This window comes from Amphiprion ocellaris, chromosome 14 (assembly GCF_022539595.1).
Source record: "Amphiprion ocellaris isolate individual 3 ecotype Okinawa chromosome 14, ASM2253959v1, whole genome shotgun sequence".
NCBI classification, from domain to species: domain Eukaryota; kingdom Metazoa; phylum Chordata; class Actinopteri; family Pomacentridae; genus Amphiprion; species Amphiprion ocellaris.
Genome location: NC_072779.1, coordinates 28,759,180 through 28,781,694, shown reverse-complemented (window position 1 = coordinate 28,781,694; position 22,515 = coordinate 28,759,180). Strand labels below are relative to the sequence as shown.

At 37.6% G+C, this 22,515-nt stretch overlaps 1 protein-coding gene across 2 annotated transcripts in view; it reads left to right on the top strand.

The window, feature by feature from the left end:
• gria4b (glutamate receptor, ionotropic, AMPA 4b) overlaps nt 1–22,515 on the top strand; it is a 197,793-nt gene that overhangs the window by 149,555 nt on the left and 25,723 nt on the right. For both annotated transcript variants that reach the window (XM_023280074.3, XM_023280073.3), the window contains exons 10-11: nt 7,881–8,087; nt 13,402–13,775. In XM_023280074.3, coding sequence (XP_023135842.2) covers nt 7,881–8,087; nt 13,402–13,775 — 581 coding nt within the window. The remainder of the gene's footprint in view (nt 1–7,880; nt 8,088–13,401; nt 13,776–22,515) is intronic.

Here is a 22,515-nt window from a genome sequence, read left to right as displayed (position 1 = left end):
TTTCCGTGTGGAAAATTTCCACTCCACGCACCTCCACATTTTTCTAACTAACGCGGACGGAGCCGTGCAGAAAACATGGCAGAGGGCCAGAACGTACTCCTAGCTGAAGTCTAGAAATACGTGAACTTATACGATTCATCACACAGAGATCACCGCGGGAACTGGGTTATGAACAATTCATGGTGTGGAATTAAAACTAACTTCTGAAATGCTTTTATTCGGTAAAATGCCATGTTGTAGGCTGGGGTCCGTTACCATGTTGGGCAGTCCGGCTTCTCTTTCTGATCAGTTTCGTAACAAGGGCGTTTCTCCTGGGTGGGTTGTTAGCCCTCCGCAGGATAGTCGGTTGGTGGGGCTGCCACCTAGCAGCGTACCGACATGCTGGGGTCTTTGTTTGTCTGGAACCTACCCTGGAGACCGGCCCGCCAAGGGTGACCCTACCAGGAGCGAGCTCCAGACGGTAACGCTCTCCAGGGTCACTGGAACGCACAAGCCTCCTCGCCACGTCAAGGCCAGACCCAGTTGAGGGGGGGCCGTGTTGTAAGTGGTGTAAATAATGGCAAACTTCTTCTTCTCTAGTCAGTACCAGAGTAGACCAGGTAGACGTGTGTTTGCCATACACTGCCCCCTGCAGTTTGGAAGCAGACTTCTTCTTCTCTAGTTTATTACTAGAGTAGACTAGGTAGACGTGTGTTTGCCATACACTGCCCCCTGCAGTTTGGAAGCAGACTTCTTCTTCTCTAGTTTATTACTAGAGTAGACCAGGTAGACGTGTGTTTGCCATACACTGCCCCCTGCAGTTTGGGAGCAGACGCTGCATGGAGTATAAATGCACACACGTTCTCTCACGCGGATTTCCGTGCGGCTGATTTCCGGGCAGCTCGTTCGTGCGGAAAGTATATTCCAGCCTTAAGTCAGCTGGGATAGACTCCAGCAACTGTGTGACCTTAAAGAGGATTAAGCAGTGTATAGATAATGAATGGATGGATGTTTCATCCCTGGATCTGTGGTTGTTGTGGGGTAACAGCACCAGTTGCTCTTTGCCACAGTCTTTATTCTCATTTTAACACCAGTTAGAACACTACAAATCCACTTGTAGCCTAGTTTCTATGCAACATCAGCACAGACTAATATCTGTCAGAGCCAACCTCAAACAGCAGAAACAAACACACCAACTGCAATAGAGATAGTAGTTTTCCACAAAATAGTGCTAAAATTTTCCAGGTCTTGTTTTGTTGATGCATTGTGGCAAAGAGTAGTATTCCTGAGTATTTACACTGACACTGCCAGAAACTGCTGATTTAATCATTGGAGAAGGACAACTTATTAAATTCATGGCAAGTGAAGGACTCTGATTATAATGAGTGCATGAAAGAGCATCAGTGATGATTCCCAAAGCATTTTTGGAAACAATATCTCCAAGAAAACTATTATAACCAGGCTACACTGGATAAAAACTGCACCGTGACCCTCCAGAGTTGATGCATTTGAGAGTCAACTCTGAAAATCCGAACAGTTTTCTGTGTCTCCTTCATTGTCCACACTATTACGGATATTTTGCAAAACTAGCATTTTCCTCTATACGTTTGAGCCTCATCTTCCAAACACAAATCATCATTATTTCATTACGTCATCACTACAAAAGAAAATATAAGATTCTTTGATAATAAAAAACAATCTAACATACTTGCTTGTATGTGTAAACTGTAAGGAGGACAATTTACCATCTATTACAACTCCCAAGATGCACCTTGATGTTAATGCTTTGTTGCCAGGTTTAAATTTTGTATTTACACCACTAATAGTTCTGCTTTGTATACCAGCAGAAGCTCATCTGTTGTTAAACCTCTGAACATGAAGCAGGGCTTTTTTTTTTTTTTTTTGCTCCTGTCGTGTTTTTACTCACTGTGGACTCATTTTTCACTGAAATTTAAAGCCCTGCACCTCTATGGAAACAGCACAGCCATGACTAGAACTCAATGTTAGTGCAACATATTGTTGTGGAAGTTCAGCAAGGTCAAGAGAGAATGAAGAACACCCACAGAGAGACACACTGGAGACTCAGATGACTTAGGTTGTGAGTAAGGTTTACTGATATCAGGAGATGTGACACCAACAGAGCAGCAGTACATGTAAGCAACGCCAGCATCAGTTCTGAGGATTCTCTCTGATCTTCAGGTATATATTGTGGTTGGGAGAAGGTCGGATTTAGATTACAGACCAATATGGAGACAACGCGTCTGTTTAGTAACGTCAGAATAGACAATATCTAAACTTGATCATAGCAGAGAATCCTGAAACATTTTCTTCATACAGCGTCTGCCTGTCTGAAGAAAATTTCGGATGATGTCTGCTAACATCTACAAGGAAATACCTTAGAAGGGGGAAAGAGTAATTTTCCTTCACACATGTAACACTTAAAATGCCATAAATCATAAAAAAAACAAGAACAAAAGTTTAATTTCTTTATTTAGTTTACAAAAAAAGGAAACATTTTTCCAGTTGTCCACAGGCTTTACCAGTACTGATAAAAATGGCATTTTAGGTCACAAATTAAGGCTCCACTTGCTGTCATACACATGCCGGTTTCTGTAAATGCAAAAAAATAAAAGTGGCTAGTCTTATCCAAACAATAATATTTTAGTAAGTCCTATGCACGTTAGTATTTGTGCAGAAGAATAGGAAAGACAGTAAAAAGAGTGAAGCAGGAGCTAAAGGGACAGTAAATGTGGAGCATGTTGCCCACTTAAATATACTAAGTATGAACAATCTTTTTCAGAATTGCAGACTGCACCTTTAATTTGAGGCAGTATTTTATGTTTGCATTCTAAGTAACTTGACGCACCATTAGCTAGTAAAACTACACCAAGGCAGTAATGCTGGATTACATTCATGCCTGTTTTCCTGGGAATCTTGTGTTGTAATGTGAGACTTCAGTGCTGACAATAAAAATTACTACATGGAATAGAAGAGAATAAACGATTTTCATTGTTAATTTCTCTATATACCCAGGACATACAGAGGAACCGAAAAGACGTTTCTGTCACACCTTTGTATAAGCACTATACATGTGAAAAGGATCAAAATACGGTATAAATAAAATAAAGTAAAATAAATTAAACATATAAAAATCAGCCTATGAACTGGCAGGAGTGCAGTATAGTGACATATATAGAGATGCAATGACAGATTGTAAATGTAGTGACTTGCTGTCGCTGAAAAATGGCTAAAATACAATAAATAGCACCAAAACGATTTGATTTGATTTCATAAAAATCTTCAGGATTGTAATTTAAAACTTCTTCCATTTTACCAAATCTGTATTCTACATATACGTGTATCTTTGAATCTTTATTGTTTTAGTTTGTATTTTGCTTACAGTGTGTATATTTATAAATAAATCACACTTAATCCAGTTTTCACAACCTATATCAGTAGTCCATGATAAGATATTTGTTGGCTGTTTGCCTAGGCTGTAAACAAAAACCGAAGAAATGACACCAACAGAGCAGCAGTTCACACAAACAATGCCAGCATCAGTTCTGAGGATTATCTCCCTTCTTTGGGTATATATTGTAGTTGGGAGAAGGTCAGATTTAGATTACAGACCAATGTGGAGACAACTAGCTTGCTTAGTCATGTCAGAATAGACAATATCTAATCTCCTGCAGCGTCTGTCTGTCTAAAGGCCAGTGTGACTTCTGAAAGGGGAAAGAGTCCTTTTTCCTTCACGGTGTCGGTTTCCTACACAACACAGACGGAAGAAACAATGAGAGCATTTGTAATGACTGCAGGATGATGGAGGCTTCATAGTAAATGGTGAAATGTTAATAGTTGTGTAATGATTTTTTAATAATCTTGACAAATGATTCAAATAATTCCCTTATTGTTTACGCATTATGGTGCATCGTAACCCACTTGGCTAAAAGACAGTTTTCAATTCCCTGTTAGAATTCTATGATCTCAAGATCATTGAAACGTACACGTCTGGTCACGAAAGTTGTATTTTATGTGGGACTGTTAAATGGTGCCATCGTTATGTCTTACAGTAGTTGTGCGGCAAGCCTCAGCCGAGCATTTGCATTCCCTCCACCGCCGAGGAGTCTTTGGTTTACCTTGCTTTGGCCCGAGGCAATGTCAAGCAAACACATCTCAAGAATAAATTGCTTCCATTCTCATTATGCAATATGCTGCCGTCCATGACAAAAGTAATTTGTTTGGAAATACGAGCACGGGAACCATGTGAGGCCTACATTTAGATCATTTTCTGAGCAACGGCAAATCTAATGATGTCTAAGTTTCCGCCGGTCAGAGAGCAGACTGATGCAGCTACCCCCGATTACTTAAAGTGTTCGCATCGAGTCGGGCTTGTTTCAGGTATTAAGTCATGCGCTCTGACTGCAGCTCATTTCTCGGTTCCCGTCTGCCTCCCCTTCTGCTTAGTCATGCTTTCCTCCCTGCTCTTTGAATCCTGGCGTATCATATATCCACGTTAACACCTTGATGATTTGTTGTTGGGGTTTTTTTTGTCTAAACCCCAGTGTGTAGATGCAGCACACGGCTGTCAACATGCATCGCTTTCTGCTGCTCAGCACTAAATTATCTCCAAATCCTGAGTCTGTGGCTGAACAGTCTGGGGAAATAGCTGCAGATTCTGCAATTTCATTAGCAATATAAGTTCTTAAATAGAACTTTCAGTTCGGTATTCACTGTGGAACAGGTTTAATGCACGTTATGAAGCATTAGATCATGAGATACTGTGACTTGCACAAAGAAATCGGACTGAAACTGAAAAAAACCACTGACATGACATTTTAACCTTTAGGTCAGACATGCTGCAAAATATACAAAGCGTGGCTATTAAATAATAACACTAGATTTATGTCAGTCAAACACCAGTGTGCAGACCTGAACTATATAGTCTACACTGATCGTTGGGCAAACATGAGTGAATCCTGGAAGTTTCAATCTGCTTGAATAAACTGACACTGAATTACAACTTTAGTCTTACTATTTTGTAGCCCTCCTTTTGTCTTAAACTGCAGTCTTTGCAAATTGCAGTTTTTTTGAAGTCAATTTAAAATCAGCAAATTTAATGCTGCAGTATGCAATTAAAAAAAAGAAATACTGGCAGACTTACATAGAAAGTGAAAAGTTTCTGGCATTGTGAGAGAAATTATTTTTATTAAAGTCAATGCAAAGGCAAACATATTTGCTTGGTACATAAATTGCAAGTAGGAAGGTTAACTACAACTCCCAGGATGCACCTTGATTTAGCAATGACAGGTTTAGCAATGTGTATGTACATCATTAATAATTATGCTTTGTTTACCAGCAGAAATTCATCTGCTGTTGAACATGTGAAACCCAAGCATGGTGTTTTTTGCTCCTGTCACTTTTTTACTCACTGTGGGCTCATTTTTCCACTGCAAACATAAAGTCCTGCACAACCATGAATAGAAGTAGAAAGAACACAGAAATGTTTTTTGTGTTGTATGTAACATTTCTGATGCTAGAAATCATATAAAAAATGAAAGCAAAAGTTGAAGTTTTTCAATTATATATTTACAAAAACTGGCAAAAAAAATTAACTTGGATATAACATTTTTTCAAATTGTCCACAGGTTTTACTAATACTAATAAAATACTGGATCTATTTGTCTGTAGATATTCTACTCATTATATATTTGCAACTGCTACAAACAAGGTGTTGTAAATACAAGTGTGCACATCAATTCTACAACGATTTTTCACAATGCTGAATGTATCTTCCTACTCACTCCTCTGTATTCCATTTTTGAGCCATGCTACATTTATTTTATTGCTTCAGTATGTTTTATTTCCCTTTAAGTCTCCCTATTTGAAATACTTGAAGGGAACAGTTATTGAATTGAGGAAATATACTATAAAAATCTTTAGCTTGTCCGGTTTTGAAACACTGTTATCAAGAAACCCTGTAAATTAATAGGTAGGTAACATTTCCCACCTGTGAACCTGACATCAAAATAAAAGCACAATGAGCTACAGAGCTCTAATTCATCGAGATGCTGTCCACCTCCTGAGCCTCTGGAAGCACAGCTGATTGTTTTCTAATCACAGGGTTTGCCATTTGATCTGCAGCTCTTCCTGTCCACATGTTGGAGTGTCCTCGAGTCAGACACTGAACCCCAAATTACTCCCAATAGTCCGACAAGAACCTTGAACAGCAGCTGAGTGTTTGGTGAAGGGTCAGTGAGAGGCAGGTTTTTAAGCTATTTTGGATTAAAGTGCCACATTCAGAGCTCAAGAATGCTGAACACGTGTACTTGGTTCGGGTGGAAAATGTGCTGAACTCCATATTAGTGACTTTTTTTAAAAATCTCACATGGTGCAGCTTTGAATTCTTATTTTTACTGTTTTGTGACAAATTAAATGTGTTCTTTAAAAATAAGTCACCACATGAATCCAACTGAAGGAATTTTCTTGTAGGCACTGTTCAACACAATATCGATCTTTTTAAAGTATAAATACTCCAGAAGGTACCTAATGGGTGCTTCAGCATTTCAGAACAGAAGTGTTGCTGTTGGGTGTTTTTCATTATATTAACGTAGCTCCTTGTATCATGAAAGAGATGCAAACCTGCCAAATGAGAAGTATTTCATTTCGTAGCATCAGTCATAAGTGACGCCATTTATTTATGAAGTTCTGCTCAGTTGTGTAACCTCTCAAACCAAACCAAAACTTGCAAAGGTGCAGCATTTATACGTCTTGCCACTTGACAAAAGTCTTACATGTAGGATTTACATACACGTCACATTCTAAGCTCTTCTGAAGCCTCCTCAACTCCTTGGGGTGCATTTCAGTAATTGAAAGATCCTCAGTGATGCCAGAGGAGAAGACACAATTTAACATAATGAAAATCTTTAAAAGTGAGCAATTTTTATACTAAGAACCTCATCATCCAAAAAAAACCCAAAAAAACAAAGCCGATTTAATTCTTTCATACAACTGCAGATATTACTATTTTGACTTAATAAAATGAAGCTGTGAAACTTTTCCAACACATTTTTCTTCATGGTGAATCAGTGCTTTAGAAAGTTTTGTGTCTGAAGATACTTGGTCTAACTTATTGGAAGCCATCTGTTAATCTGGAACAGTTAGACCACTTATTAGTTACTCTTCGTGCAGTCTTCAGATCCCAGTTTTACCATTAACACCTTATTTTTCGTGTGAACTTTGGGCTTGTAACGGGATTTCTAGATGAGGATAAATACCTGGAGCTCCCCACCAGTCAGTTAGAAGTGAGGAAGCCTCTTCAAGAACCAAAAGTTGCCTTCAAGTCCATTTCATTCCATCTGTTTTTTTTTCTTTGTTTGTTTTCGGTTTAAAGGCTCCGTCCACTGGACCAATCAGTCAGTACAGAATATGCAGTGTTACTTAAAAAGAACATTCTGCTAGTAAATGGTTGTAGCTATTGTATATAAAGTAGTTTAAGCCATACACTCATAACCATAACAGTATGAAAGAGTAAGGCTTCAATAAATTGTATTTTTTTCGATCCTTTTTAAAAATTCTTCTTTGTTTACTAGCCAGCAGTCTTCTCTGCTAAATCTCCACCAATTGATTTTCAGTGGACCAGCTTGAAATCTTCAGCTGGTTGTGTATTTTATCATCTGCATGCATTAAGTGGGACCCACTCATCAAACCATTGCTCCACAGCACCACAAGTGGTCAAAAAGCTCCACAGGTTACCTTTAATCTCAAACACGGTTGGTATTCATGAGCTACAGTTTCTGTCGTCCGTTGTCACTGAGTCACTGCACGAGTCCTCATGTCTGCACGTCTGTCTGTCTGTCTGTCTGTCTGACGGTTTGGTTCATTGGTTATGGTCCCATGTGTAGGAGGGTCCCTACGTGATGCTTAAGAAGAACTCGGAGATGTACGAAGGCAACGACAAGTACGAGGGATACTGCGTGGACCTGGCCTCGGAGATCGCCAAACACATCGGCATCAAGTACAAGATTTCCATCGTCCCTGACGGAAAGTACGGCGCCCGGGACCCGGAGACGAAGATCTGGAATGGGATGGTCGGGGAGCTGGTGTACGGGGTAAGAACTCTGGTTTATGTACTCTTTGTTTCCTCTATACTCTAAATCATATGGTTTGGGCTCAACAAAATAGTTAATGCAACACTTTGCATCTGTCTTTTTGAGTTATGACAGCTTCTAATGAAATTATGTTCAACCAACAACCTAGACTGAGCTAGTGGAATTACTGCTCACTTATTGATTGGTCACAAAAACAAAAGGTTTTAAGCAGATTACTCATAAAAATCAAGTTGTTCCAAGAAGTATGTCCACATTGTTTTAAAGGAAGCTTAAAGTGTCTTGTATATAATGACCGTACTTATGAAATACAGTCATATAAGTAAGCAAATTATTAAAGATGAAGTAAAATATACGAGAGGCGACTTAAAATCTTGATGTCAAGGTGAAGAAAAATGTAGTTATCATGCTAATTTAACTGACTTACTTGAACTTGAATTTAGTTTTAAATTATCTACTGCAGATATGTGAGTTTAACTTAGAGACAATATTAAGTTGATGTAACATGTCAGCCCAATCCATCAAAGTAATGATTTGCAACTTAAAAGGCTTTTCTGAATCATTAGAATTGCATTTTTTTTCTTGCAGCCAGGCATTTTATTAAGTGGTGGGAAAAGGTTGCAGCTTAAATACTTTATAGAGTGTAGCTTTGACAGAAATTAGCTTTTCATTTTCATGATTCACCTTCCTGAAGCTTTAATTTTACAATATTTACTCCCAAAACTGTGTTCCTCCAATCTGTTAGTGTAATTTTAACAATAAATTTATTCAAAGATAAATTGTTTGTGCATTTCTGATGGAAAAAAAGTTCTCAGGTCAGAAGCTAGTCATCAAAATCTACATTAGGCATTAAAACTGCAAGCAGAGAGCACATTAAAGGAAATATATGTTAAATACAATAACTTTAAGCTGCTGGAAAGCTTTTATTGTGAAGCATTTTTGCAGGAAGAATAGTTTTAATGAAATAAATGCAACTCTGGAAGTAGCTGTGGATAATAAATGAAGGATGACACAACTAAATATAGCCACATATATTTAATAACTGTATAAACAGTGCTGCATCAAGATGGTATAGAATAAAACAGAAATGAAGATAGATGAAAATGTACAAATAATAATAAATAAAATACACAGGTAACCTCTCCAGAGTAAGGAAGGGACAAAACATCATTTTGAGTTGATATTAACACCAAACAGCATCAACATTAAATCAAAGCAGCAAGATTTTTCACTGAAATACAATAAAATATACCTAAAAATAGGGAATTTCTAAATTAATACTTGGGTCTGTGCAGTAAAGGTGAATGTTTGTGGTAAGTTAAAACGATAAAACACTCCTAATGTCTTGTTATGTGCAGAGTTTCGCTTACACAGAAGGTTTTGCTGTACAAACTGTATTTCTGGATCTGCGTCTGAAGCTAAAGCTGCTCCCATGTGTTGTTTGTTGTGCAGATAATTAAACCCATCTGAAACGGTTTCTGGTGATATTAGCACTTGCAGAAGGAGGGGAATTAGTGAAGCATTAGAGCAGAACTTTTGGAGGGGTTACAGAGGAGGTTGGGAGCTTGTTAAAGAATCTCTGAGGTGACATTTGGTTCGCGAGTGAAGAGCCTTTCTGCTGCTGACCTTGCTGTGGGATCAAAACAGATGCGAGGATGCGGATTCGAGATGATAGCGGGATTTTAGGGCCTGTTTGTGCTTCTATATTTGAATGTTTTTGAGGACAAAAACACCCTTTCCTGGACTGAAGGACAGAGGATACATCAACACTAATACTAGTTTTTCTTTTTCAGAAAAGTCATGCAGACTTTATTTTGGTATAAGTAAGAGAGTCCTTCAAAATGTCAAATAATCCAAAATGATGCTGCTGCTGCTCAGCTTTTAACTCTTTGTGATCCTGTTACTTCAATTCTTGCGGGATTTCACTGTTTTCTAGTTATTTTTAAGATTGATTATAAGATTTATTGCTTGTTGTTTTTAACATGCAAAATCCTACATTTGTGATCTTTTAACTATTTCTCAGACTGAAGTGTGAGATTCTCTGTCAGTGTCTTCTTTTAAAATACTACTTAAAACCTTATTATTTTCATACAGTCTTCTCTTTTATTGTGGTCATTTTGTTTTTGCTTATTTTATTTTTTGTTCTTTTTATATTTTACTAAGTCAGTTCACTTGTTTTTCCTCTTATCTTTTGCATTGTGTGTGGGGGGTTGTTGTTGTTGTTTTGCTTTCTCTCTATATATTGTCTGTTTGGTTTTATCATGTGTATTTTAATATCTGCTCAGTGCAGTACCTTGAAGATTCGTCTTAGAAAGGTGCTGTAAAATTAATTACATCAATGTGATGTACACCACCGTTCACTTATGTCACTTAAAAATGTCCTTATTTTTGAAAGAAAAACTTTTTTCAATGAAGATAACATTAAATTAATCATAAATACAGTCTAGATATTGTTAATGTAGTAAATGACTATTCTAGCTTGAAACAGCTGATTTTTAATGGAATATCTCCATAGGGATACAGAGGAACATTTCCAGCAACCATCACTCCTGTGTTCTAATGCTACATTGTGTTAGCTAATTGTATTGAAAGGCTACTTGATGATGAAAAAATCCTTGTGCAATTATGTTAGCACATGAATAAAAGTGTGAGTTTTCATGGAAAACATGAAATTATCTGGGTGTCCCCATACTTTTGAACGGTAGTGTATAATATTTAATTTCAGTTGCTATTGGTAATTATGGTGCATATATAATAACTTTTTTAAAACAAAGAAGATTTCTTTTGAATATGAATGATTGAATTGATATTCATATGTGAATTATTTTGAAAATAAAATAAAATAAAAAACAGATACAAGCCACAGTACGAGTGACAGAAGGCGAAGTGGCTCCATTGTTGCAGGATATTATTGAGGGACCCACTTTGGATTTGTTCATGTAACTAAACTTGACGTTATCTGTTTTCACGGCGATTTGTGTCTTCCAAAGACATCAGATCAATATCAGTCTTTGCATCTCACACCAAAGGAAAATGCTGAACTATTCCTTTAAATATAAAAACTATTTATATGTTTCTCAGAGATTATCATCTTCTACTCTTCACACAGAAGCACCTCGTCTTAGCAGCTGTAGATTATTTTGTAAAATAAATAAATTTCTGAACATAACTGGATGTGTATCAGTGGCAGGTTGCATGATGATTGTAGTTTAAGCATAAAAATAGAGTTTTTAAATATTAAAAGTAGTTGTTTGCATTTATACCTACTGTCTTATGTGTTGCGTTGTAATGGTTGCTGCTTGTGTTCCTGTTGGTTTGGATCTAATGCATTTACATAAAACTATCAATTTTCTTACTGTTCTTGATGAGATGTCTACAAGCGTTTCCAAAAGTTGCCATTTTAGAGGGTCCTGAAACTATTTATGGGTCACTGAAAACATTTGAAAAAATGCCTGAGAAACCCAGATACATATACATATAGAGAGAGATGTCATCAGCTAACAGCAGTGAGGAAATGCCTTAATAAGGGGAAAGAGAGTCATTTTTCCTTCACACTCATGTCTACATGAGCAGCAGCAGCAGCATTTTGTTAAAAAATATACAGACTTGGGGCACCTGGATAGCTCAACGAGTTAAGCAGGTGACCCATGTACAGTGCTGGTCCCTGAAGCAGGAGCCTGAGTTCGATTCTCACTCCTGGCCCTTTGCTGCATGTCTTCCCTCCTTTCCTGTCTGTCTCCACTGCACCTATTCAATAAAGGACAGAAAAAAAAACTCTAAAAAAAACAATATATATACAGACAAAACTCATTTTTTGTGCATGTGATGAGTTAAATGGCATTTTCACAACGTGGCGTTTCTCTCTTCGGCGCTGCGGTGACTCACTGTGAAGTCGACTGCAGCGAATGAGAGCAGAGTCACGGCTCGGCAAAGTGTCAGGACTGATCAAGCAGTACAGCGCACTTTTGGTGTAAAGACTAACCAGGTTGGTCAAAAGCGTTGGAACAAAGAGTGCAGCTCTGCTCCCTGCTGTTTTCAGCCCTCTAACAAGCACATCGAGGATGGAAGACATGCTGCGCAATGGTGGTTTAATAAAAAGTCCTTTAGCAGAGAAAACTGAACAGTGGAAACTGTGCTTTTGTCCAAGTGCAGCTGCTAAAACCCAATTTTGAACTATTTGGAGCCTTTTTATTTCAGGCCAGAAGTGGTGTTTTTGTACTTTATCCGTTTATCTGCCTCTCAAAGCATCCTATTCACTTTAAATATGGAAGTAATAGACATTTTATTTGTCAAATTAACCAGGAATGAATTCGATTTCACACATTTTAATATGATTTGAGTGTAAAATGCTGAGATTTTGGGTAAAGATGCAAGTCAGTGGAAGGTGTTTGTGTATGACTGGGGTAGAAGGAAAGCTTTCTCCATGGGAACATCTCAGGACATGGAAGCTGTAAGCACTTTCCCCATCTAAGACTTTGCTCATTCATTCCTCCTCAGCTCTCCCTGAAAAGACCCCTACAAAAAGCCCTGCCTCTTTTTAACCTGCCATGTATTTTAGCGCAACACTAAATGCCCCGAGGCTGTCATCTTAGTGCATTTTGCTGAGGATGAAAGAACTTAAATCTCTTTCATTTTCTCGTCCCTGTTTTCCTCCTTTCCCACCTCGAGTGTCAGATGGTCGTAATGAAACTTTAAATTCGTGCTGATATTAAGCCCTTTTGCTCCCGAGTCAGGCAGACAAGGTCATGAATGTTTGTTAAGTTACTAAGTGTAATCTGGTTTGTGGATTTTATGCACTTTTTTCCATGGCTGCAGGCCTTTAGAGGTGGCCGTATCCCATTTTTTCTGCCCGTCCTGCTCTGTAAGCATATTTCCCTGACACATTATTTTATCCTCCCTGCTGATTCTCCTGGAGTTTCAGCTAAGCCTCGGTGCATTAAAGTGGGGTTTTGGAGTTTCTTTTTCAGTTTTCTTTTTATTTCTCCCTCTGTCTTAACTCTGAGATACGTTCGGCTGCCGTTGGTAACTTGATCGCTCAGAGATTTGTTCAGTCAATGGAGGAATTCACAATGTGAGCAATGTCATGAATGACAATGACACGAGGCGAGGAAGAAATTGGGTAATTGTTGTTGTTTTGTTGCCTGGTTGCTGTTGGCCTTTGGGATGTTGTCTCTGTGACTAAGTGGTGTTTGATTGTTGCACGGCTCAGCTCAGAGGGATGATCCATCATTTTGCATTTGTTTAACTGTCGTCATGTGAGGTTTCGGAGATGCTTCCGGAGCAGCTAATAATCAAACTCCTCTAAATGTTCCCACAGAAAGCGGAAATCGCTGTGGCCCCTTTGACTATCACGTTGGTCCGGGAGGAGGTGATTGATTTCTCCAAGCCCTTCATGTCATTGGGCATTTCCATCATGATCAAGAAGCCCCAAAAATCAAAGCCGGGCGTGTTCTCCTTCCTGGACCCGTTGGCCTACGAGATCTGGATGTGCATCGTGTTTGCCTATATCGGCGTGAGCGTGGTGCTCTTCCTGGTCAGCCGCTTCAGCCCGTACGAATGGCACACCGAGGAGCCCGAAGAGGGCTCCGACGGTCCGCCAAGCGACCAGCCCCCCAATGAGTTTGGCATCTTCAACTCCCTCTGGTTCTCCCTGGGTGCCTTCATGCAGCAGGGATGCGATATCTCCCCCAGGTAAGACGCACCTCCAGCACATAGTTCCAGCGTTTTAATGAGCGTTTCCCCACCTCGTGCACCATCTTTCCTCCTCAGCCGCTGGACACGTTGCATGACCTCTAGGCCAGTTAGAATCACAATATGCCATCACGTCACTTCAGATTGTGCGGACGACCGTGCAGATGACTCGCTCTGCGTGAGCGTTGTGTACTTAAATCCCTCGCCTGTCAATCCAGTTAAGACCTTCATCATTATTTCAAACATTCTTGATTGACACAAATAGAAGCTGAACGAGTCCTGACACCCTGCTGTGATGAGCAAAAGTCTGTGACAGTGTAGAAGAAGAAAAATACCACATTAGTAGGTTGTTCGGTCCTGATGCGTTTAATCCCGTTTAACATCAGTGACACCAAGAAACAGTCAAATTCAGCTGATTTTTAAGTGAGTGCATGTTTACAAAAGATGACATGAATTTTTTCTAAGAATATATATTGTTATAATATTGATATATTTACTTTATACATACATTCAAACATAGATTGATGTATATTATATTCATATATTACTGTCATGTTGTGAAAACCTCATAATTTAGATTCAATATTTGACTTAAGATTATAAATCTTGTGGTTTTTTGTGTATGATTTGTATCGAAAGGAACAGTTCAGCCTTTTGGGAAGTATTTATATTGCGTTTCTTTTCAAAGTGACAAGATATTTGATGTGCCGTGTGTGCTTAAAGTGTGTATCTGCACACTGTTATTTCAGAAAATATTCAAAAAGCAGAAAGAAACAGCTTATCTGGATCTGTCCAAAGTTGAAATAAATACCTACGTACACCTCTAACTAGCATGTTGTATTGGGTTTGTAGCAAGTTCTTGTCTGTCCACCAAGTTGTTAAGTAAACCTGCAGTCCACCAAGAAATAGTTCTATTAATTCAGAAAAACTACAAAAAGCACAAAGAAATGGCTTATCTGGATTTGTCCAGAGTTGGAATCAATACCTACCTGCACTCTAACTCGCATGCTGTTTTGGGTTGGTAGCAAATTCTTGTCTGTCCACCAAGTTCTTAAGTAAACATGTTGCCAGGAAATAGTTCCCGTATGTGATACTCCTAAAACTAGACACTGTGTCTGCAGTTTTGTTCAAAAAACTCACAGATGCCCAACAGGAAGTGTCGTGCTGCAGAACTTCGTCTGGCAAAAAAAAAAAAAAAAAAAATGGGGTAAAAATGTATTCAGCACCAACCTTATTAGCATTAGCTTGATTTCATGTGTGGCTCCTCACCATTTAAACTCGATTCCTTACCTGAACAGCTAATCTGGGTTTGGATATTTCTCCACCTGAACAACTGGTTTGGGTTTTGTACGTAGAAAATAAGAGGGATGGTTGTTTTGATGCTCTGCAGTTATATGGACAAAAGCAAGTTACAATAACATACGTAACTGTGGATGATTCATTTAAGCTCTAGTCTCTACTTTTGATTTCTTTTGGCAACAGCAATAGCGGATTGCAATTTTTCTTAGAATGTAGAAAATAGTCTCCATGAACACACTTTGTTTTCTCATACAGACTAATAAAGGTGGTGGACGTCCAGATTAGACGTCACATATAGATCAGCCCCTTTTGATGCCCAGCAGTGTAACCGAATGTAAAGAAATACGTCAAATCCATAGAAACACTATAGGATCTAATATGTCTGTGTGACACATTAAAATGGCATCATCTAGTGTGTATAATGCAAATAAACATTTTAAACTAAAACTGCACAAGAAGACTGTAAATCAGATGGAAAAATTTAGTCTCACATGATACAAGACGTTTGAAAGTCCAGAATTTGATGCTGCGACAAGTGAGATGAGGGCTGAAGTTATCTTGTGTAACACAGCACAACCTGCCTGTTTGCTTTTTGTAAATAATCCGAAAGGTTTTATGTTTGTAAGCGACTTTCAGGAGTGAAAAATCTATATAGTTTGCAGACATTCCTTGTAAGCGACATGTATAATGCCGCAACTTTTATACTTAGATTTTTAACAGTTCACTTTTACTTTATTTTACTTTATTTTATTTTGACTCACAGCAACAACATGAATTGTTTTTTTACATTTCTAATTAATTATGACTTATGCCTTTTTAATTGATTTAATAAATTATTATTTAAATTGTTAAATATTAAATGTATATAATATTTAATAATTATTTAATTTAATTTGAATAATTTAATGTAATGTTATAATTCTAAAACATTTATTGTAATTTAGTTGCATTGTTTTAATGTAATTTACTTCAGCGGAGGAAGCCCTTATTGTATGTAAAAATATAGTTTTAATAGTTGATGAGGTGGACAATTTAAAGAAAACATTTGTTATTTTGAGCGCCTTATCTGTCTAAATGTCTGATTTTGTTGATAATATATTTCCTAAAATGCTGAACTGTACCTTTAATCTTAATCTAATTATTTTGCTACTCAAAGATTAACATTATGTACTGTACAACTGTAGATTATTTGCAAAGTAAGTAAGTTTTTCTGCACATAACTTGCGTTTTTTTTGCATGAAGACTGTAGTTTAAGCATAACATAGTTATTATAAGGAATTAAACGCTGTATTGTGTCTGTCTTATCTGTTGCTGCTCATTGTGCTGCACCTGTACTCTGATATCACACCTGTTGTGTTCCTACATGGTGTGAGACAGAGAGAGGTTGTCTAGTATTGATTTTTCTCTCTGTCTTCTCCAGTCATATTGTTCTTCACTGTCTGACTCGTACGCCGTGTTGTCTGCTTGTAAGGGAATTAGCTTGCCTCGGTGTCTGTCAGCTTTGGCCTGTCGTGCCTTTTCTTTGCACTCACGTCTGTGTATTTGAGCTCCAGTTACGTTGGTGTCTTTGAACCAGCTGTCTGAATCCTACGTGTTTTCATCGCTTCTCTTCTCTTTGTCCAAACTACTCCAAACCTCCACACTCCTGGGGGTGTCCAGTAAACATGGCGTACTTTGGAACAGTGGAGAATCGGGACTTGTGACAGTTTGCTGTTGTACCTAAAAGGGCTAGAGGGGATCTTTGTTTTCCAATCAAAGATCAGGCCTCCTGTCCGTCATCCCACACTGGCATCCTCTCTGTTGACTCGGTGAAGCCTATAGGCTGGTAAAGCCTGTAATTCTCAGTGGTTTTTCATCTCCTGTAAAGCCTTTCTTTGCAGTTTGAATGGCTTTGTCAAGCTTAAAGTTCCACCAGATGGTTTGTTTGGGTTATTTTAAGCTGCCGCCGCCGCTGCTGCCTCCTATAGTTATTTTAAGTCTTTCGTATAATACTTCTTTTATCTGTTTTTAAGCCCTTATGGATGTTGTGCTGTAATAGAGTTGGTAAGATTTTAGGAGATGAAAGGAGGACCAAAACCAGCCTGTATCTTTCAGCCTCCCCCACACCAGAGGAGACACACAAGATGGAGGATCCTGAGGTACATTATAGCAGCCATTTCACGTAAGCAACCTATAGAGGAGAATCTAGTGGGCCTGTGATTAACTCATTTAGTGAGTACACTGCTTTGTTCACGTGTGCAGACCATCGCCGCCATAGCCACCTCATCTCCGCCTGTGTACCACAGATAAGGACTCTAGAGCCGCACAACAATATCGGCATCAGAGTGAAAATGTCTGCATTTCAAGCCTCTCTCTCTCTGGCTGCGCTTTCCACCTGTCACCGCTAATCCCACGGGCTTCTCCCCAGTCCATCAGTACAGAGCTACCCGGAGCCCAGGGGCGCTTCTGCTCCAGTTTAGCCTGACAGGGCAACATGCAAATCCTTCCACACGGGGAGAGATTAGACGGCGAGCAGGAAGTGACAAGTTCAGAGGTGAGGGGGTTGAATGTGGGGCGGCAGGACAGTAGAAAGTCAGTCTGCATGGAGCACAGTGTCTGAAAGTTTTCAAGGAGTCCACATCTTCATCCGCCGCAGACAGATTACATAACAGTTTCATGAGCCGCGCACGTAATTTGCAGTGTTTGTCGCTTGAAACACTTTGGGGAGACTTTTAGGAGCGAGGTTAATTTTGGTCGCTTCTCTGATGGTTGACTGGAGATCAGACGGTGTCAGCTTTCATCAGATGTCCCAGAACTCCATTTAAAGTAGCACAACTAATACTCTATTTTATTCTGTATTCTAATAATTCTTTACTTTGTAAATTTCAGCATTCTAGGCATCTTATTGCTATTTATTCAATCAGCACGATTTGCACGCTAATTGCATCTATCTATCTGTCTGTCTGTCTATCTGTCTGTCTGTCTGTCTGTCTATCTGTCTGTCTGTCTGTCTGTCTGTCTGTCTGTCTGTCTGTCTGTCTATCTATCTGTCTGTCTGTCTGTCTATCTATCTATCTATCTATTTATCTCTCTGTCTGTCTGTCTATCTATCTATCTATCTATCTATCTGTCTGTCTGTCTGTCTGTCTGTCTGTCTGTCTATCTATCTATCTATCTATCTATCTATCTGCCTTCATGTGAGATCATTTTCATACACTTATCCTAATTATCTCATTTTTCTCTGAGTTTCTGCATGAGCTTGTCATTTTTTGAATGTCACCTGTTTGAAAGGACGTTCACATAATCCCTATGTAAGGCCAGATGTTACTCTCCCATTTAGACAGATAGTTTATTGATCCTCTGCAGGAAATTACTTTGTCACGGCAACAACCAACATCCATCAAGAACTGACATCTAACTCTGAACATAAAACATTTCCAGCACAACTACTGTTCACAGAAGTACTAAAACACACTGAAGACTGAAGAAAATTGAAGTCAGGAAGGTATCTGTGATATGTAATGTGCAAAATATACAGAATAGAATATATTCAGTGTGCAAAAATGTAGAAAATCTCTATCAAAAATATCCAGTGTGCCAAAAAAATGACTTGTGTGTCTAAAATCTCCTTATAACACTTACATAACACATATAAAAATTTTACTGCATGTACAATTTTACTGTCAGATATTGTGAAAGAAGTAGTTATTTGTTCAAATACTGATGTTTAACATGTACATTATTTACAGTTTTGACCTATTTTTGTTTCAGTTTTTTTTAATCATGTAATGTCACTAAAGTAAAATTATAAAATGTGAATTTGTGGGGGTTTTTTTTCAGTGTTTTTGCTAGACATTATCTGTAGTTTAACAAAAAGAGGAAAATGTGTAAAAGTAATTTAAAATATTTTTAATTTCTCAATCCTTAAAATGCATATTTTTTAATCTTTTGTATATATAACAGCAAATATCTATAAAAAGATTATTCTTTATCTTATTTAAATATATTGAAAACTGTGTAATTTCACTGTCAGATGTTGTGAAACAACAAATTGTCTTTTGTAAAAATATAGATTTTCTATTAATACTTTTACTGGTTATTTTCTGCAATTTAACAATAGAGGGTTAAATCTATAAAATAACAGTAAATCGTTCAAAAATGATTTTTAAAACAAAAAACTATCTTTTTTTCTAGTGTGGAACACATTTATTCACTTTAATGTTCTATTTCTGCCACCCTTCTCACCATTCAAACCCTCCAGTTTAGCTCCTGTTTCTTTAAGGACAATTTATACTCACTCAGCCTTTTTCTCAAACTGAGAAAGTTTCTTCTCAAATTTTGTCTTTTCTTTTTAAAATGTGCTACTTCAACAGGTGCCTGAAAATACATCATGGAAACACAGCTAATGTCACATGTGCACATCCAGCCTCTTGATTCCTGCTTTTACTTTCCACTACATGAGGTTAATTTAGTGTTTTTTGTGATTCTTCAATTTTGATGCCAACAGTTTTTACTCCTTTCATGAACTCAGAGAGGTTGAAATAGCACAGAGCATCTTCCTCCTCCTCCTTCTTCTCCTCCTCCTCCTCTCTCTTAATAAGGGTTAATACCCCCTTCTGCTCCCTCAAGGCAGCCCATAATAATTAATTCAGTGATTAATATCCCGGTCTCCAATGCTAATGTCTCCGTGGAAACGGGAGAAGAAGGGAGCTTAAACGAAACGGTGACACAATAGTCTTTTTAATTGACTACAAATCCCCCCGTGAACAGACCAGGAGTCATTCTGGTGTTTCCTCCAGAGAGCCGCAGCGTCGCATTGCTAAACGTCAATAAAAATATCCTGCCAGCCATCTGCAGGTGGCATCGGTCACGGCTGTTCCAGGTGTTTGCAGTCCTCCACCTCGTCGTTCCGGATGCATTATCTTTGTCTCTTGTGCTGAGTCATTGCCACCACATCTCTGGCGAGCTAATGAGAGCGCCATGATTGGCTTGATTAGTCCTGATTAGCTCAGATTGCGTGCATACTGATGGCAAATTTCCTGATGGCTACAGATGAGGCATAACTTTTAATTTGAGTCGGAGAATTTAGGCCAACAAAAGCAGCGTTTGAAAGAGTGGGGGGAGAAGGGGGGAAAGGAGACTTTCAAGCAGGCTATCTGCGAGATTCCCATTATTCTATTAATTCAATGCCAATTAGCTTTCGTTATCCGGCTGACACACTGCGGTTCTGCTGCATCGTTTATTGCTCATGTCAGCAGCGCTCCTCCTTCTTTGCACTCACTTGATTTGTTGCGCCATTTGAGCTGGAGGCCCCTCATTGCAGCCACGTGTGGTTTTCGGTCGATAACTTCAAAGTAAAGCACCAGTTTAGTGTTCCCCGCTTTGATATTGGTGCCACAAGAGATAATTAGAGAGCATTCAGCAAAAACAAACATCTCCAGGAGCTGTTTAAACATCTAGTTGGAGAATTATGAGTGTTTTCAGTGCAGCGGTTTGACCTTATTTTTGCTTTTGACCCCTTGATACTCTGAATGTTCAGCTAAAGAAAGAAGTTTTTCTCTGAAATAGTTTTTTTCAAAAGAGATTTTAGAAACCTCTGGAGCAGACTGTAGTTCAGGGACCGCATTCAGGAAAATCAGATCTCACGTGAGCCTGACCAACGAAATCAGACCATAATAACCCATAAATTAAGACAAATCCAAATTTTTCCTTTGTTTTAGTGCAAAAAAGTATGTTCGGAAAATGTTCACATTTAATGAACTGTCTTGTTGCAAAACGTTATGAATGACCTGAAAATTCTTCATAAAAATAAATTAAATTTCAACAACATTATGCTTTATTTTATCCTTTCCAAATTACAACTTACAGATCACAGTGTAGCTACAAAAAGGTACAAAACATTCAGTCACAGGTATCTGGAACTGAATGATTTAGTATTTTACTTTATCTCGTTATACATTGTATAATGACAATAATTCTATTCTATTCTATTCTATGATCAAAACAACAAAAGTCAGACAAAAAACAGCAAAAAGAAGACAATATATTGCAAAAATGAGACACAAAATGACAAAAAATTTGACAAAAAAGTTACAAAGCAACAAAAAAATGGACAAATGACAAAAATGAGACAAAAAATTACACAAATGACACAAACGAGCCAAAATGGACAAAAGCAAGAAACAAAATAACAAAAACATGTGACAAATGGCAAATGTCAGTCAAAAAAAACAAAAAACAACAAAAGCAAGAAACAAAATATTACAAAAACGAGACACGAAGCAACAAAAGAACAATAAGCAATCTAGTATTTTACTTCATGTTCAAAACAACTTCTCAAGGTCTAGAAATTATTTTAAATTTACAGTTTTACAAACTTACAATCTGCAGTTAATGTCTTCTCTGTAATTTTTGCACTTTACAAAGTCATCCCGAGGGCCAGATTGGACCTTCTGGTGGGCTACTTTTGGCCTGCGAGCCACATGTTTGACACCCCTGCTCTAGATGTAGGTTAAAAAAAATCTCAGTCGAATGTAGATTCGACTGAGGTTTTTTTTTTTTTTAAAAAGAAAAAACTCACCTTTCCATTAAATATTGTAAATCTAGTATTATATAATATGATAATTTATCTTCTTTAATTTCTAAGCATGGTTACTGTGTGCATAGTATATTAATATTCCAAAAAAATAGTTTTAAAAAAATTATCTTAAAACTTCAAGGAGGCATCTGTCCAAGGCGTAACCTAACCTCTTAAAAGATAACGCTGTAACAAAACTAATTTAACATAAAAGTTTGCATCGATGTTTTTGAGTTTAGGCAATTTTTTAATGAAATTATGTTCAACCAACAAACTATATCGTGTTGTATTTTAATTTAATAGTTTAACGTTAATTACTCACAAAATTTAAGCTGTTTTGCATTATATTTCTACAATTTAAAGGGGATGTTTAAGTCTCATATATTTAGCTACCATAATTATGACTGAAAGTTTTTAAGTTGGTAAATAAAAAAAAAACCAAGTTGCTCTATTGTTTCATAGATGGTGGAGGGGGCTTGAAATCCAGACCTCAAGATCAAGAAATAATAATAATAATGATAAATACCAAAAAAATATGAATCAATTTTAATTAAGTTACCTCAATTTGAATTTACTTTTAAATTACCTAATACAGAAATTTGGGTTTAATTTACTCAAAATATTAAGTTGAACCAATTACCAACATTATTTTGTCAATTCAACCTATCAAAATAATGCTTGCAGCTTAAAAGATTTATTCATATCAGTAAATTAGAACTTTATATTTTTATATCTTAATTAAATGATGGGAAAAGGTTCTTTAAATGTCATTTGACAATATAAAACCGAACAATGTTCCATGAAGAAAACAAATATTGGACTTAAATTACAGTCAGTTTAATGAGGTAAAAAGCAGTACATTATTTTAAATCATGGGTTAAACAG